General features: G+C 51.1%; 2 protein-coding genes across 2 annotated transcripts; one reads left to right on the forward strand and one right to left on the reverse strand.

The window, feature by feature from the left end:
* Positions 1–1,046: 1,046 nt before the first annotated feature.
* BROUX77_004075 (uncharacterized protein) lies at positions 1,047–1,475 on the reverse strand (the record flags this gene model as incomplete). Its single annotated transcript, XM_073748797.1, has 1 exon — positions 1,047–1,475. One exon carries the CDS (start codon positions 1,473–1,475, stop codon positions 1,047–1,049), a length of 429 nt encoding a protein of 142 aa, XP_073606500.1.
* A 1,530-nt stretch (positions 1,476–3,005) lies between these two features.
* On the forward strand, positions 3,006–5,018 carry BROUX77_004076 (uncharacterized protein; the record flags this gene model as incomplete). Its single annotated transcript, XM_073748798.1, has 5 exons — positions 3,006–3,081; positions 3,159–3,677; positions 3,736–4,600; positions 4,663–4,765; positions 4,830–5,018. The coding sequence occupies 5 exons, from the start codon at positions 3,006–3,008 to the stop codon at positions 5,016–5,018; spliced, it is 1,752 nt and encodes a 583-aa protein (XP_073606501.1).
* Positions 5,019–15,773: the final 10,755 nt, after the last annotated feature.

Here is a 15,773-nt window from a genome sequence, read left to right on the forward strand (position 1 = left end):
GGCGCGGCGTGTAAGTTAGCAGCAGAAGAACAAAGAGTCGGAAAGTAAGCCGCAGCGAAGATCTGGACCAGCAAGAGGCGTGATGTGATGTGATTCGATGTAGCAGAAGTAAGCTCAAGATCCCTCAAAGCCGGCACATCCCTGCTTTGCCAGTCTTTGTTCTATCGTTTAGGGCCGCCACGAGCCTTTTTATAATGCAGATCCTGCTTAAACCTCCCAAAAAGCTTGACAATGACAGCAGAACAAGGCCACTCCGATTCTTGTTTTTTTTTTTCACAGACCACCTTTTTTTCTCGTTTCTGTAGGAGCAGAGTGAGGTCACGGCGTCCAGCGTCCAGCCACAGGCATCGGCTCACTCAACACGGGCTAGCATTAAGCTCTGTGGAGTCGGATTAATGCGCTGAGCTGTGGGGTCAAATGAAGAGCTCTGGGTTTCAAAGCAGCTTGTCCTGTCTTTGAGAAAGAGACGGCACAGGTCCTAGTGCATCGTAGTGTGTAATATGTCCGGCCGAACGTGGCTGTAAGACCCAGACAGAATGTGATCTAAGAACTAGCATCACACGTGGAACGATGAGAATTACGTGACGTGCAGTTGGTGGAAACAAACAAAGAAGAATTTGGGCATAAAAGATGGCAGGAGGTTACTAGCGTGTCATGCCGGTCATGAAGAGTCGGAGGCTCGGGTAATGTTGTCGAAGTTTTATAACTTTATCATGTAGCACATAGCTAGGGTTGTAGACCCGAACACCTTTGTACCCTAGTAGCCAGCATGCATTAGGGTACGGTGCTCTTCCGCCGGTGTAAGACCAACTTCATCTGCTTTTGGCACACCATCACAATACAGGTACACAAACACGGGGGATATATTGAAAAGTTGTATGAGACCATGTTCTACAGAAAAATGCTCAAGACGAAAAGAAGACAAGAATACACAAGGCAGCCCCAGCCCCCTCAACCAGCACACAAACAGTGTCTCTGGGCGAGCTGCCAGTCATTACAAAGCTGGAACTAGGACTGCGCAGCAGCCACCAATGGAGAACAAAGCATCAGCCACGGCCGCCGTTGTAGTCGGCGCCGCCGGCTTTGCGCAGGCGCGCGACAATGTCCTTTTCGTTCAAGTCGGACCGGGCGTCGGCATCGACCTGGATGCTGTGGTGCGACAGGACCTTCTTGACCTCGCCGCTCTCGATGCTGACGCGCGCCTTGCGCATAATCTTGGTGTTTTGGCCGATCCAGATGACGAGGGCAAACTTGACGCGCGTGCTCTCCGAGTCGTTGGCGTACTCCTGTCGCACGTAGGCGTACTGCACCTGGTCGTCCTGCAGCTCGTCGACCAGCTCGGCCAGGCCGCCGCTGCCCGTCTTGGACAGGCCGAGCTTCTTGGTGCCAGGCACGTCGGCGACCAGCAGCCAGTTGATTGCGTCCTTGTCGGAGCGCACGGCGTCGTAGGCCGCGGCAATTTCGGGGGAGTTCATGGTCCGGATTGGAGGGAAGGGGGGACCGAGGTGGGGAGGTGGGTCGCGCGGTGGAGGGCAAAGGAGAGCCTAGGTGGAGGAAAGAGCGACGTGGGCGTGAGCTGAAGAGACTGACGAGATGCTGATGCCGGCAGAGAGGCAGATCTTCAGGGTATGTGTCGTCGAGAGGATGCGGGCGGGGTGTTGAGCAAAAGGAGAGCCAGCCAGCCAGAATAAATGGACAGAAAAGCCGAGAGAGGTATGTGCAGATAATCGCCCAGCTAGAAGAAGAAAAGAAACAGCGAACAAGAGCCAAAAAGAAAAGGACTAAAAGAGAGCTGTTTTCACGTGGGCAGAACCAGAAAGGAGTCTGAAGATGACGACAGCTTGCGATCTTCAAAAGCTCTGGGCTTCCGGAGAGAGCCAGGGGGCTGCCCCGTTTGATGCACTGTTTCGCTCAATGGATGCAGGCCCCGCATATTATGCACATATGCCAAATATAGCCTCCGGGCCTTAGGGTTAATGGCTTACAACCTCCAGCCAGGCCTCTCTCAATTTCACTTCATCTCGTGAAGCCGGACGGCAGTTTCAAGAGCATGCATGGCAAAGGAAATGCAGGGCAACTCTTTTCGGGCTTTACAGACTCGGGGAAAACACGATACACGAGACAGAGGAGCCCATCTCTGGCGCTGTTTATTCGCCCGCGAGAAACGTGCCACTGGCGGGTGTTTCTAATTTGAGAACACCCTTTTTAAGCGAGTGTTTCGAGAGCGAGCCAGGGCGGGCTTGGGCCAAAGTCCAAGACGAAGAAGCCAGGAAGCAACGCTGAGAGAGAGCACGAGAGAGCCGGTCTCTCGGTATCCAGCCGGCTGGAAGCCACCACAAGGCGCACGCAGGAGCAAACTGGCCAGGAGACCCCCCTACTGATACATGCCAACTGCCGGCCTAGTAGGTGTTGGCCAAGAAAAGAAGTATGGTTCTGGTGAAAGGAGGCATTGCTAGGCTGTCAAAAGTCCTGCTTTGCCATGTTCGCTCTATAAATGGAAATGGAAGTGGGTGTGAGTGGATGCTGTCTCGTTCGCCCAAGGAGAACCTACTTATATGCTTTGCGTAGACCTGCTTGCCAAACAACGGCCTTCCCTTTTGCCCACCCTTTCTCTCTTTTTCTGGGCTTCTCGAGGCACACTGCTATTTGCTTTCTTCTTCATTTCCTTTGTCATTGTATACCTAGCATCTTGCGTTAATCTCTATTCACTTCTTTGCATCTTTTCTTCCTGTTGTTCCTTGGTTCTATTCTCTTAATCAACATACAACACTTCGCCCGTTATTCTCTTATGCTTCTAGAATATCATTGCAAATCTAATCACGCCGATCATTTCACCATTCCGTCAGGAACAGTTCCAAATATTTACACCCGCTCTTTATACAGCCCTATCTCGGCGGCTACACCTGCTTATACAGCGACCATGTCTCTGTAACTGAACAACAGGACTAGTTTCTGTGTGTCTGTTTCTTCGTTTCAGCTACTGGCCGTCGTTTGCCGTCATCAGCATGGCAGCACTTGCGCAATACAACTACATCTTTGCCATCACCCTTGGATTCTCTATTCTGGACGCCTGGAACATAGGTTAGTAACCCTATGTCACACATCAACCCTAGTCCACTTACACACCCAACGTCATGCTACCAACTAACATCAACCAGGAGCCAATGATGTTGCCAACTCGTTTGCGACCTCGGTATCCTCGCGGTCTCTGACCATGAAGCAGGCCATGTTTATTGCTTCCGTCTGCGAGTTCTCCGGCGCCGTATCCGTAGGATCTCGCGTGTCCGACACCATCCGCACAAATGTCATCCAGCACGACTACTTCAGAGACCACCCGAGCGTGCTACTCCTGGCCATGATGTGCACCATGATTTCGTCGTCGACCTTTCTCACCATTGCCACGCGCCACGGCTTTCCGGTTTCCACCACACACTCCATCATGGGCGGCATCATCGGCGCCAGCACTGCAGCCATGGGCATGCGAGACATCAACTGGGGCATCGGCGGCGTCTCGCAGGTGTTTATTGCGTGGGTTGTGGCGCCGGGAATTGCGGGAGTGCTCGGCCTGAGTCTGTTTCTCCTAACCAAGAACGCCGTGCTAAGACAGAAGAATGCGGCCAAGATGGCGCTGTACTCGGTGCCGTTCTACACGTTTGTCACTGTAGCAGCCGTTTCAAGTGAGTAGATTTGTTCTTTTCCCCCCAGCCAGTTGAGACTAACGCTGCTTTAACTCAGTGCTTATTGTCCTTCATGGCATCCAGCTCCGGAAAGATCCCAGCACGGCTGAAATACTGGGCTCAGTCTTTGGAACCGCCAGCACGGCCACCCTCCTCTGCGTCATCTTCCTCATGCCTTACATGTGGCGCAAAATCATCACCGAAGACTGGACGCTGCGCTGGTACGACATGTGGCGCGGTCCGTTTCTCCTCAGACTTCCGGCGCCACCTCCGATGCCGCTGGGCTACGACAAGGTCCATATCAAGGACTACTACCGCGGCTATCTGACGCCCGAGGAACTTGCCTCGATCCGCGCGTCGCAGGCCATGATCAACTCGGTGCGCAACGGCCCTAGCGGCGCGCCCGACCTTGAATGCTGCGACGCCTTCAGCATGATGCCGCCGCCAACGCTCTCCGAGACAAACCTCAGCGGCACCTCGACAGCCGGCGCACCATGCGCCTCCGAGTCGGAGTCGGACGTGCCGCCGCGCCCACCGGGCTCGTGGACGCGGCCGGCCGTGCTGCTGTGGCGGACGAACCGGATCCTGCTCCGCGGCGTCGAAAAGGACGTGGTGCGCCTGCAAAAGATGAACAGTGTGCTCAACTGGGACATTGCCGACATGCACTCGCGTGCGCCGCGCTTCGACAACCGCGCTGAGCACATGTACAGCTTTGTCCAGATCCTGACTGCGGCGGCGGCGAGCTTTACGCACGGCGCCAACGACGTGTCCAACTCGGTCGCGCCGCTGACTACGGCGTATCGTATCTGGCAGAGCGGCCGTGTGCAGCCGGAGGTGGGCGTGCCGCTGTGGATCTTGGTGCTCGGTGGCACAGGCATCGTGGTGGGCTTGTTGACGTATGGATATCATGTTATCCGCAACTTGTGAGTCTTGGTCTTTTCTTTTCGTCATGATCTCTTCGTGCTAATGTCTTTGTGTGGAACAGGGGCAACCGCCTGACTCTCATGTCCCCCTCAAGAGGCTTTTGCATGGAGCTCTCCTCCGCCGCGACTGTTTTGATGGCCACCAAGTTTGGCATTCCTGTATCTGTAAGTCACCACACTCCGACCCGGCCACATGGCTGTCTCTCGGTCTAACAATGGCAAACTACAGACTACCCAGTGCATCACGGGCGCTACGGTGGGCGTTGGACTCGCCAACGGCGACTGGCGCTGCATCAACTACAAGCTTGTTGCCTGGATCTATTTGGGCTGGATGGTAACCCTGCCTGTCACGGCAATGATCTCTGGGACCATCATGAGCGTGATCATGAACGCTCCGCGGTGGGAAACTGGAATTTAGAAGCATGTATATGATATGCAGGACTATGAGGCTTATGGGAATCTGGGCATCGGGATTGGAACTTGGATCACGGATATGGACGTTGGAGTTTGGGGGGGACTGGAAGGACAGGACCACGGATTTGCATACCCTTTAGAGGCAGACTTGCCTTGGATTTCTACACCTTGATGATTTATAACTTGAACTAATTTCTACTCTCTCTATCCTTCTACTGCGAACTAGTCTCAGCATTCTACAGCTCAACATCCTTCGACGGTGTCACTTGACCACTGTATGAGCTGGCTCTGCTTGAGGACTACATGTCCTGGATTGTCTGCAGTACTTCCCAAGTGCCAATGCCAACGCAGCACCAGTTCCACTTCCCTCTTCCCAGCCGCCTCCCTCCCCAGGCCGAGATCGGGCATCTCGGAGTTCCATCGCAGGGTGACGTATCCAGGGCCGACAGCGCGTTGAGGCGGCACCACGATCCGCAGCCATGCTTCTTTTCTGTCTGGGTGACGAGCGCGGGGAAACAATTGGGCCGCGATTCACATGCGCGCCTATGTACGTAGAGGCACATATGGTATTCTAGTTGCCCGTAACTAGTTATATACTCTATAGTTACATGTTGTTTTGGCGCACATACATGGCACTCTGCCAACCCGGCCCATCTTCCCGCCCCCGGACTCGACAGGATCAGAGAAAGAAAAAAAAGACTTCCACCCTGATCCATTGGAAGTGGTCCATTGCAGGACAGGGCAGATGCACCAGGCCGTGGCCTTGGTGGTCTTCCTTGAGGTTCTGGCTGCAACAGTACTCGGTCCACCAGGCGGCGACGGCATGTATGTATGTACGTACATAACCGGGGACGGGCAGGGGACACATAGACGCTGACCGCCTTTCAAGGCGGTAATGCACAACACAGCGCGCATACCAGGTCCAAGGCCGTGATGTCAAGGAGGGAAAATAAAGACAATAGAAAAAAAATCAAAGGCAGGGGTCTCTCTTTCTCTCGTTCTCGCTTACTTGCAAGGTGTGCAACCTCGAAGTCAAGCAGCGCAAAGAGCGGGCCAGCGCCTGAAGTGTGCGCGCATGGCGTGGCGTGGCATGGCATCGCATGGCATGGTTGCTTTTCTTTTCTATCGCAGACCGTCTTGCAGTGTTGACGTGTCAAGTTGGGGCGAGTTACTGTCGGAAAAAAAGAACAGGACAAGGAGGCCGGATACCAGCCATCTCTACAGACATCTCGACATGCTGTATTGTGCCAACCCTAGATATCGCGATGCATATAACCCTAATGTCTTATGTTAGCTCGGTTTTCGGAGATGGCTTCCCCGGCAGCAATTGAGCAAGTCTCTGGCTGTGTGTCCCGCCGGCCACTCGGACGATGTATGGCAGCACCCTCAGCGGAGCTATACGGATTCGCATATAAGTAGAGCTAGTTCTAGCTATGAATATCTCTCTCAGCTGGCTCAAAGCTACAAAACAAGCCCTACCTTTGAGCCCACTGTAACAGCGTTGCTTCAGTGGGACCTACCCACTATCGACCAGCTGGTCCATGTACTGGAACGCGCCCCGCTTTGACAGGCTTAGGGCGACTCAACAACCCCACTTGACGTCCAGGGCTAAATTTTCTTCCTGGTCCCACTTTGAAGACTTTTTTTTCCAGTCAAAAAAAAAAAAAAATCTAGTCATTCTTTTCCTAGCGTCTGGTTTTTCTTGGCTCAACAAAGACGGTCACAACTCTAGTGACACACTTCGCCTAGCACTAGCGACCTTCTAGTCTTTCTTCGAACCCGATGGCGCAATATAGCCTTCTGGCTTGCTAAAAACAGAGCAAGAGACAAGAGAGGTGGCGCCGGAACGGAGACCGGGCCAACCTCATATAGTGCTCCGGCTCACATGGTCTAGTCCTAGGGCCAGGGGAGTTTACCAAATAGGTCAAATCAACTAGTGATAGTTGCTACACGTGATATGAAGAACAAAAGAAGACGGTTAGTTAGAGCTGCTAGTCTATTGTTGCGCCGTTGCGGGTTTTCCTTCTTCATTTTACCCTGTTCGGGTCCTCGTCGTCGTCTGGCACTCTTGTTCTATCGGACCGGCTTTTTTCGGGTTAGTCAGGAGCTCGCAAGCAGTCCCGGGGGACCTAGCCAGAAGCAGGCGCGTATTCTAAACCCTTCCTCGTGACAAAGCCAAAAGGAAGGGATCTCTCTCCGGTGCAGGAAGACCACGTTTTGTGCCGAGGTGAAAACTCTGTGACGAGCCAGACAATAACAAGCAAGAATGCAATGCAACAGTTGACTATACAAAAGGAGACAGAGTGTTCGTTATAGCAGAGTGTTATTACCTACACCCAATAACTAACTACCAAAATCTCAAAGCATAGCTTAACTAACTGTCAGCTCCAGCTCCAGTCCGCATGCCCTGTCTCACTGATCAGACGAAGATGTTGAGTGCTCTGGGGAGTGAATACGAACAAGCACGGCCGTAATCCAACGGCCGTTGTCTCTTCCACACGGGTAATAGCTGACCATGTGACGGGCGAATGGCTTCGGCGTTCATCTCAATGACTAAGCGCTGGAAAGCCACAGTGTAGATATCGAGATATGATAGCCCAACTATAGAATACCAGCTCGTATGTGAGAATACCACCTCCAGAGTCACAGGATACGCCTAGCCCCACGACCTACAGGCTGGACTGTACATTCACCACTGGGGCAATCAAGGCGGGACGCCGAACATCAACATTAACCCGTTGGTGGAAATGAGTGCTCTTGTCTTGGATGGCCAGAACAGCCCGGAACACGAGCCTGTATCACTTCAATACGCAAACATGGCGCTTGATGTCGGCCACTCTCAGCCTGCAGTGCCCCCGCAACACGTTGTCGTTTCTTTTTTTAGATCGTCCTCTTAGTGGCCAGTGAATAAGAAGCGCGCACTTTGTTTGGCCGGGGGGAAAACGAGAATTCTGGCGGAGCGGCGGACATGCTGGGCCCAGTTGTTCTGCTTGTGCTACTGTGACTGCGGACAAACATTGCACTCTATGGGGCCTTGGAGATACGAATAACTAGACACAGGTTGCATATCTGACTTGCTTCATGTCCCCATGCGTGGCGTACCAGTCAGCAACCAGCAACAAGGTGATTGACGGCGTCACAGGCGGTGAGAAGACAAATATACATGCGAGTATTTGTGTGGTTATACACTTCCGTATAGAGAGAGCCACAACTCTTGTCGTAGGAATTTGTAGCCTCCAACCACACAACATACTTGAACAAACACAAATCATTGGTGACTATGAAGACGCTAGCTTAACCACTACTAGCTAACAAAACCCACACGCGCCTTAGTGGCCTGGTAATGTGGGGGAGGGGCCTTGCGTGCCATGCTGAGCCTCACACAAAAAGCAGCACAACAGTCAACTAATTGTAAGTGACATGTGTCGCTGACCATGTATTGGATTCTGACGCTGCGGTACGCCCGTATACAGCATACGGTCTAGAAGAAGCCCTTTGTGCTGGCCATACACCAGTCCAGTCTGCGGACCGCCGCTGTGGTCGTCGCTGCATGCCGTGCTTCATATCCCCCACGGAAACCACACAAACCAGCGCCGTGCGAAGCCACTGCGGGGGAAAAAAAAGAAAGAAAGAAACGTCGGACCAAGCACTCACTACTTTGCTCCAGCGAGCACTGCGTCGCGCCGCGGGAGGGCACGACGACAAGCGAGCTTGTCCTGCGGTGTATGCGTGCTATGGTAGTGACGACATGCGCAGTGCAATCAATCAGTTGGCCATGCCGTGTTGGCGCACTGCATCTACTGGCGCGAGACGAAAACCCGTGCAGGCAGTCTGCAGTGGACGCGGGCTTCATGGTCAGTCTACATCAGCATGGCATTGTTTGCGGCTATTCATTTTCTCTGTAGTGTACGAGAGAGAGGAGGCGCTCAACCGGTGGTAGATAGCTCAAGTCATGCTTTGGCTCAGAAAAAAACACCCGGAAATTGGAGAGCCCAAATGCAGTGAGAAGTGTGGTGCGCATATGACCAAGAGGAAGAGTCGAGAGTTGGCATACCGAATAACTATAGTTAGTTACAAAACACAGCATTTATCCTTGGACATGTGTAGCTATGACTTCACACTCCCAACAGACACTCAAGCTGTGTTTGTCCACGCAACTAACTCGGCCATAACATGAGACCACTATAACCCAGCTGCCCAAGTCACACGTCCCAAAACACGTTTCTCTATAGCGACCGTCGTTGCGCTATAGACCTTGTGACGGCCAAGTTCGACAAGCCCTTGGTGATAGGCCAGCCATCTATAGCAAGGCTCCGCTTCAGGTTCGTAGCTATGGCATTATTATCCGATTCTTGCTATATCTTCTCCTGTAAAGTGCATAAGAAAAACCAGCATGCGGAGAGGCTGGGTCAACTCCACTCACTCGGCTCAGTACAAGTTTCCGCCGAGCTGAGCACTGGACATGCCCTGTTGGCGGGCCTAGTCGGTCGCGCTGGGCTGAATAATACTCAATACTAGATACTGGATGCTGAATGGCTTGTCGTCCGTTGTCCTAAGTCCTCAACCTGCCCTGCAGTCCAAGACATGGGATGGACATGGAGCCAACTCTCAACCTGTTTTTTTGGCAGTGTTCATGTCTGTTCTACATGGCTTGAAGCAATGGGGTCCCTAAAACAATGTACTGTTTGTTCCCTGCAACAGTGTCTCGCAACTCTAGAACTGCGCCGGAAAAATTGCTTCGCCTCCCCTGAAATTCAAGGCATAACGGGGGTGTTTAGGGGCTCGCCACACATACAGACAACAACATGTAAGCCAGCCGCGGAGTCCCTGCTAGTCGAAACCTGTCGGTCTAGGTCTATTCTACCAGAAACTAACAAGCACGAAAGAAAAGCACCGCATTGCATCCACATGCTTGACCCATGCGTGCGTGAGTGACGGATGACTCTAACATGCGGCCCGTAAGCGTTGTTTCTCCAGCCAAGGGCCTGCCTCGTGGTGAGATGACTTATTGCACTAGTTACTCAGTAAGATTGTGTTGTGCATTCCGAGTAACTAACTACAGATAACCGCCAAGATAACTGTGTTCTGTATAGTCAACCAGTTAGTTGTTCTTGTCCAAGTCAGTCCTTATACAAAGCCCAAAGAAGTTTGTTTCCCTGGTGGCATTGTGTTGTCCTAGCGGCTGACCGCCGGGACCGTCTTGCGAGTATATGTTGCATTTTGCATCTGGGCCGAGCTTGTCTGGATGGTGTCTGCCGTTTTGGCTCCCGAGCCGTTTAGTCCATCCAACAAGACATCCAAAAACCTCAAGTTGACAAACAGACTCTATATTCTCACATGCACAAAGCTCAGAGCACGGCCATGCATCACGGACTTCCCGCTGGCATCAGCAAGCTCTTAATCATGCCAGTTCTCATTGGCGGTCAGCACAATGGGTTGCCGCATATGCAAGTCCCAGCCCGGGGTTTTTTTTCTCTCGCTGCTCGCTCTCGTGAGTTCTTGTGTTGACGTGATGCAGTGCTTGGAATTAGACTTTCCGACCGGTGCACAAGTGAGCCCATCATCGTCGTCTCTGCACCCTAAAAACCCTAGAACTTGTTCAAGAGAGCGTGACCGTGGCATGTACCGAAACGGCAGTGTCTCTGGGTTCTGTCTCGCCTTACTAGAGTATCCCGGTGCGTCCAGTGTCTGTGCCCTTTCCCCCATCCCCTCCCTACAGCAAGACAAAGACCTAGAAACGGCCAGGTTCTGGGAGGCAGCTTGTCGCTTCTGTCTCAAAGCCGCCATCAGAGAGAAGACCGTGGAATCATGCCCAGAAAACTGGGATGGAGGGGGCGGGGAACAGCAGGGGAGCGGAAGGGATGGAATAATTTCAAGGATTATGACCCTGAGCGCGGGAGCTATCGCTTCCCCATGCCCTTGCTCTCTTGTCTCCCTTGAAACAAAAAAAAAAGTATGCCGCAGCCAGCTCTGGTGTGGTGCTTGTGTCCGATATCTTGACTGACCATACAGCAAGTATGCACATACATCTGCGAACAGGAACAAGCAGCCTGAGGTGAGAATTAGCTACAAGCCATCAAGTCACCGCCTGTACTAGAGTGGGCAGGGCCAGAAGACGACGAACAGTAGCAAAGTCCTTTGCATGAGCCTTGTCTCTCGTGCTTACACACATATATATTGCTGTCGTATGCAAACAAGCGGAGACTTGACATTCCCCGGAAGAAAAACCCGTAGGCTAACTAGAAGATGAAAAAAAAGGAATTAAATTAGATCATTAAGTAAGGAAAAGAAAAGATAAAAAAAGAAAAACTCTGGAGATGACTAACCGAAAAAAAGGGAGCAGAGTGTGATATCTCTAGTTCAGCTGCCACCAAAAAAAAAAAGACGATACATGTCATATTTGAGCAAATGATATAACCAAAAAAACAAATATTCAGACATGCATGGGGGCGTGGTACGTTTACCAGTCTGTATTTCCTAGCCAACTTGTCCATCAAAACCACCTAGACAAGTCTGTCCAAAAGATGGAAACAAAGGCGTGGCTTGTCTCATACAATACATTGAGAGTAACACCCACTATCAAGTTGTTTTGATAGGGTCAGGCTCGATCAGAACCCTAGGATCTGCCAAATAACATCAAGGCCGCAAACAGACAACGCACAATCTCAGCGCCACGGGTTTCCCGTCTATCATGATCCTGCCTGTGGGGGGAGATGTCTCAGGCCAGCTTGTTTGTCTGGAGACCCGACGACAAGTACTAACTATACATACCAGTACAAGTACACCCTTTGATTGTACGGAACTGGCAGTCGGCAATAGAGCTTTTTGTACTTGTACAAGGAGACCTCTTGATGCCATGAGTTGGGGACGGGACGGGTGTTGTTGCTAGAAACTGTTGACATGTGGGAAGAAGTGTGGAAGGCGGATCATACAGGGCAGATCAGCGTAGGATGTATGGAAGCGTTGATCCGGCCGATTGTCTTGGGTTGCTTATTTCGTGATGCTTGTATCTGCAGACTTGTGGTTGTATCGTCTTGTGTAGTAATTAGTTGCACGTACTACCAAGTAGTAGACACAAACAAGCCCTAAGCTAGCTGCCTGTACACAGGTATACGTGCGAGTATAAGCACACATGTATGTATGTATGTACACACAGACATAGGCTTATTTTTCCCATCGCCCTAGACGACCATACCTATGTAGTACATATATACATACAACATACGCACACATGCATGTGTAGGCACATACGTATGGTTATATAGAAATGTATGCATGTTTGTGTAGTTACCCATATGCACATCAACAGTAAACAAACAACTGGCACCAGAATGAATTTGATGTTGTTGCCATGGTTTGACCGCTGATGTGAGACCATGTCTTTGACTCTCCTGTCAGGCTTTATACTTCCCCGCACCTTGTGAAGCACAACAACATCCCTTTTTAGATTGTGCTTAGTGTGAGTTTTGGAGAGCCTGAGGAGCTTGGGATTTATCCTCCATGGACTAGCTCACAAGTACTATATACGGATTCAGATGAATACACGTAGAGAAGAACGGCCAGGTCGCATGGGCTTGTGGGTTTGAGCAACTCGAGACATGGAAGAGATTTTTGTAAATTCCAGCATCAAGTGAAGTCTTGCGAGTGTGTATAGTGCAAGTGCGAGTATAATTTTTGATGCACAAGGAGGAATAGGTGGTGACTTGCTTGTGCACCCATACATGTGTATACCCTAGCTTTGGGTGCATGACATCATTGACGCAAACAGTACGCCCGCTGAATCAAACTCAGCCCAGACAGGCAAGCCCAGAGCTTCCCTTAAGCCCAGGCCTGGTGGCCATGCGTATTCCTATCCCTTTCGTCGCACCAATTCAAATGCACCGCATCGCTTGAGACTTGGAACATGAAACTCGGATCATATCGAAAAGACATGGCATGTGGCTTTTTCCAGTTCCATAGCAAGCAAGGGAATGCGGAGGAAGAGGGGTGCGAAATGACCTGTAGATGTATGCACTTTCAGACCTGGCTTGAGCTGGCATCAAGTGCGAAATGAAATCATGCAAAGAGGTAGTAAAAAGATATCACTCTTGGCAAAAGGAAGAGCAAGAGAAAGCGAGAGCGAAAGCGAGAAAAAAAGCTCGAGGATCAGGAGCTAAAGAAGAGGTTAAGGAGCACTGCAATCCATGTCCAGTCGGAGTTGGGCGCAGTTTCCGGCTAGATTTCCACATCCTCAAGTTGCTTCGGTATTTTGTTCTGATACTTCTCTATTCATTTTTTTGTCCCACATGCATAGGCGGCACTTCTTGTAAGGACTTGTTGATAACAGGTTGACAGGGCAAGGGGAAAAGAGTAGCCGGTAGAGGATCTCGGACCGAGTTGTTGTAGCATGCATTCGCATGATTTCGCACGTTTTCCTTGGCCTTGTACAAAAGCATACCAGTGGTCCAGACTCTGCCGGTGCGCACTTGGTAGTCGCAGTGGTGCCTGTTCACCAATGCAGCTACGTGACTTTTTTCTTCGGGTCTGTTATTTTGTTTCCTGTAAATTCCTGTTGTTTGGTCTTTGGCTGTAACGCTAGCTTTGACCTTGCCCCGAGGGAGAGAAACGGAGGAGATATTGCGTCTCAGTCTGATACAGCTCGACAACAGACCTAAATGTGTAGTTGTATCGGCAGCATGCCTGGCCACATGGTTGCACATTCCCGCTCTTGGCCAGTGATGTTCCTTGGGTCCTCGGAAAATTTAGAGTGCATCTCTTGGCTGGCTTGGTCTCCAGTCCAGTCCAGTCTAGTCTGGCCGAGGAAGAGTAGTACTTGTAGTGCAGCTAAATGTGTGTACCAATTATCCCTCTAGTTATATGGCGCATGAAGGAATTGAATTTGCAGCCCAAGTACTCGTGGCGTCATGAAGGAGCAGAAGTTTAGAGGGGCATTAAATAGTGGAGGATAGCATAGCGCATCTTGTCAAAAAGCTCAAGCCGCTCATGGGCTTAGAATGTGTCAGTGGCCGTGTGTATGGATGTCCTGTTTACGGACATGCATTAACTAAGTGCCATGTATACAAGTCTATGCCCTTCAGCTCATAAGCCACTGATGTTATTGTATACACTAACTCGGGGAGTTGATCTGCCGCCTGTAGTATACAACTAGACAAAAGGCGGCATGACACGTTTGACGGGGGTTGGTGGAGTGGTTGCTTTGTTTCTCGTGCATCCGAGCACATTGGCCAGGCAATCAGGTTGCCAAGCGTAGTTACAACGTGGGGATTGTTTCCTTGGGGTGTGTGCTACTGGGCTGCCGTATGCTCTTCAAGCTCAAGCTGCTTGTTTGTTTGCTGGGATGTGATGGTTATGATTGCAGATGTAACATGACCTGACCTTGATTCGAGTGCACCTGTACTTGTGCCTGTGTATGTATGTGTGCGCATGTGCAAAATGAACAACATGTCAACCCAACGACTACCACCTTGACATTTGCCCTGTTATCACTGGCTTAGCTATCCTAGTCTAGCTTGCATCCCATGACACAGGGAGGCTGGGATGGACATGGAAATGACAGGGAGATGTTTGGTCTTGGGCCTTTCTGGGTGCCATGACCATGCCCTGACTCCCGCCCAAACTCCCCGGTTACCCGTCCATCTGAATTGGCGGACGAGGGTGGAGGTGGCCCGGAGGTGGGGAGGTGGGAAGCAAAACGCTAAGAGAGAAGCCCCATACCGATACCTACCTGGTCGAGGCACAAAGGGGAGGCCTGAGGCAGAGCCAAAGGCGGTCTGATCTGGTGACTGGACGGCAGCGGTATCAAAAGGCCAAATAGCCAAGCGATATCGCAAAGTCTGATGCATAAACAAGTGATCAGCAATCTGCCTAAACCCAGCAGCGATGTATAGTGATGGGCAAGGCCGGAGAAAGAGCATCACTCGCAGGCCAGGCCAAGCACAGGGTTGGGTTTCGGGATTCTGTGAGTTGATGGTGGTGGCACTACCCGTACGGGCTTAGTATGAGTCCGGTTCAACCAATCAGAGGGTGCGCCATGTTGAAAGGGAAAAACAACGAGCCATGTAAGTCGACGCGGACTGCCAGATGCAGCAAAATTATCCGAAGCCAACAACGGCGAGTTTGACACCACGAGAAAAGAGCGATGAAGAGGAGAATGGTGCATAAAGTTGCAAGCAGGCCAAAGCTGGCTTGTCTTCCCAGAGAAGAAGAAGATTGACATGAAAGATAGAGAGAGAGAGAAGAGACGGACCAGACGAGGGAACAAGGGAGAAAGGAAGAGGAAGAAAGAGGAGCAGTACAAAGTGGGGAATGCAGAGTAGGCAGAGTCTCCACTTTCCAAGCAAGGCAAACGGAGCCAGAGAAAGCACAAGAGCAAGATCGAAAAAGGCAAGTAGCGTGGAGGAAAGACCGCAAGTGGAGAATAGGAAGCTGAGCGAGGACAAGGAAGACATGGCGAAGCAAAAGGAAGGAAGGAAGGGGTTTGGCAGATTTTTTTTTGTGAGATAGTGTCTCTGGGTTAGCTGTCAAGATCGTGAAGAAAATGTCTAACCCTGGGCTAGGTGTACATGGAGTTGGTTTGGATGTCTGACTGTTTTTCTGAGGTTTTCTTTTTCTTTAGTTATTATTATATTGCAGGTAGGATGTATGGGATGTGCCCTTTTTTTTTCATTTTTTTTTTTTTTCAAAAATAAAATAGAAAGCATCAGACGTGTTTGCGTATCCGTTTGGCTGTCCGTTTGCTGGCTGTGGAGACTTCTTGCCC

This window comes from Berkeleyomyces rouxiae, assembly GCF_048999995.1.
Source record: "Berkeleyomyces rouxiae strain 22BRR77 chromosome Unknown BrBRR77_ptg000003l, whole genome shotgun sequence".
NCBI classification, from domain to species: domain Eukaryota; kingdom Fungi; phylum Ascomycota; class Sordariomycetes; order Microascales; family Ceratocystidaceae; genus Berkeleyomyces; species Berkeleyomyces rouxiae.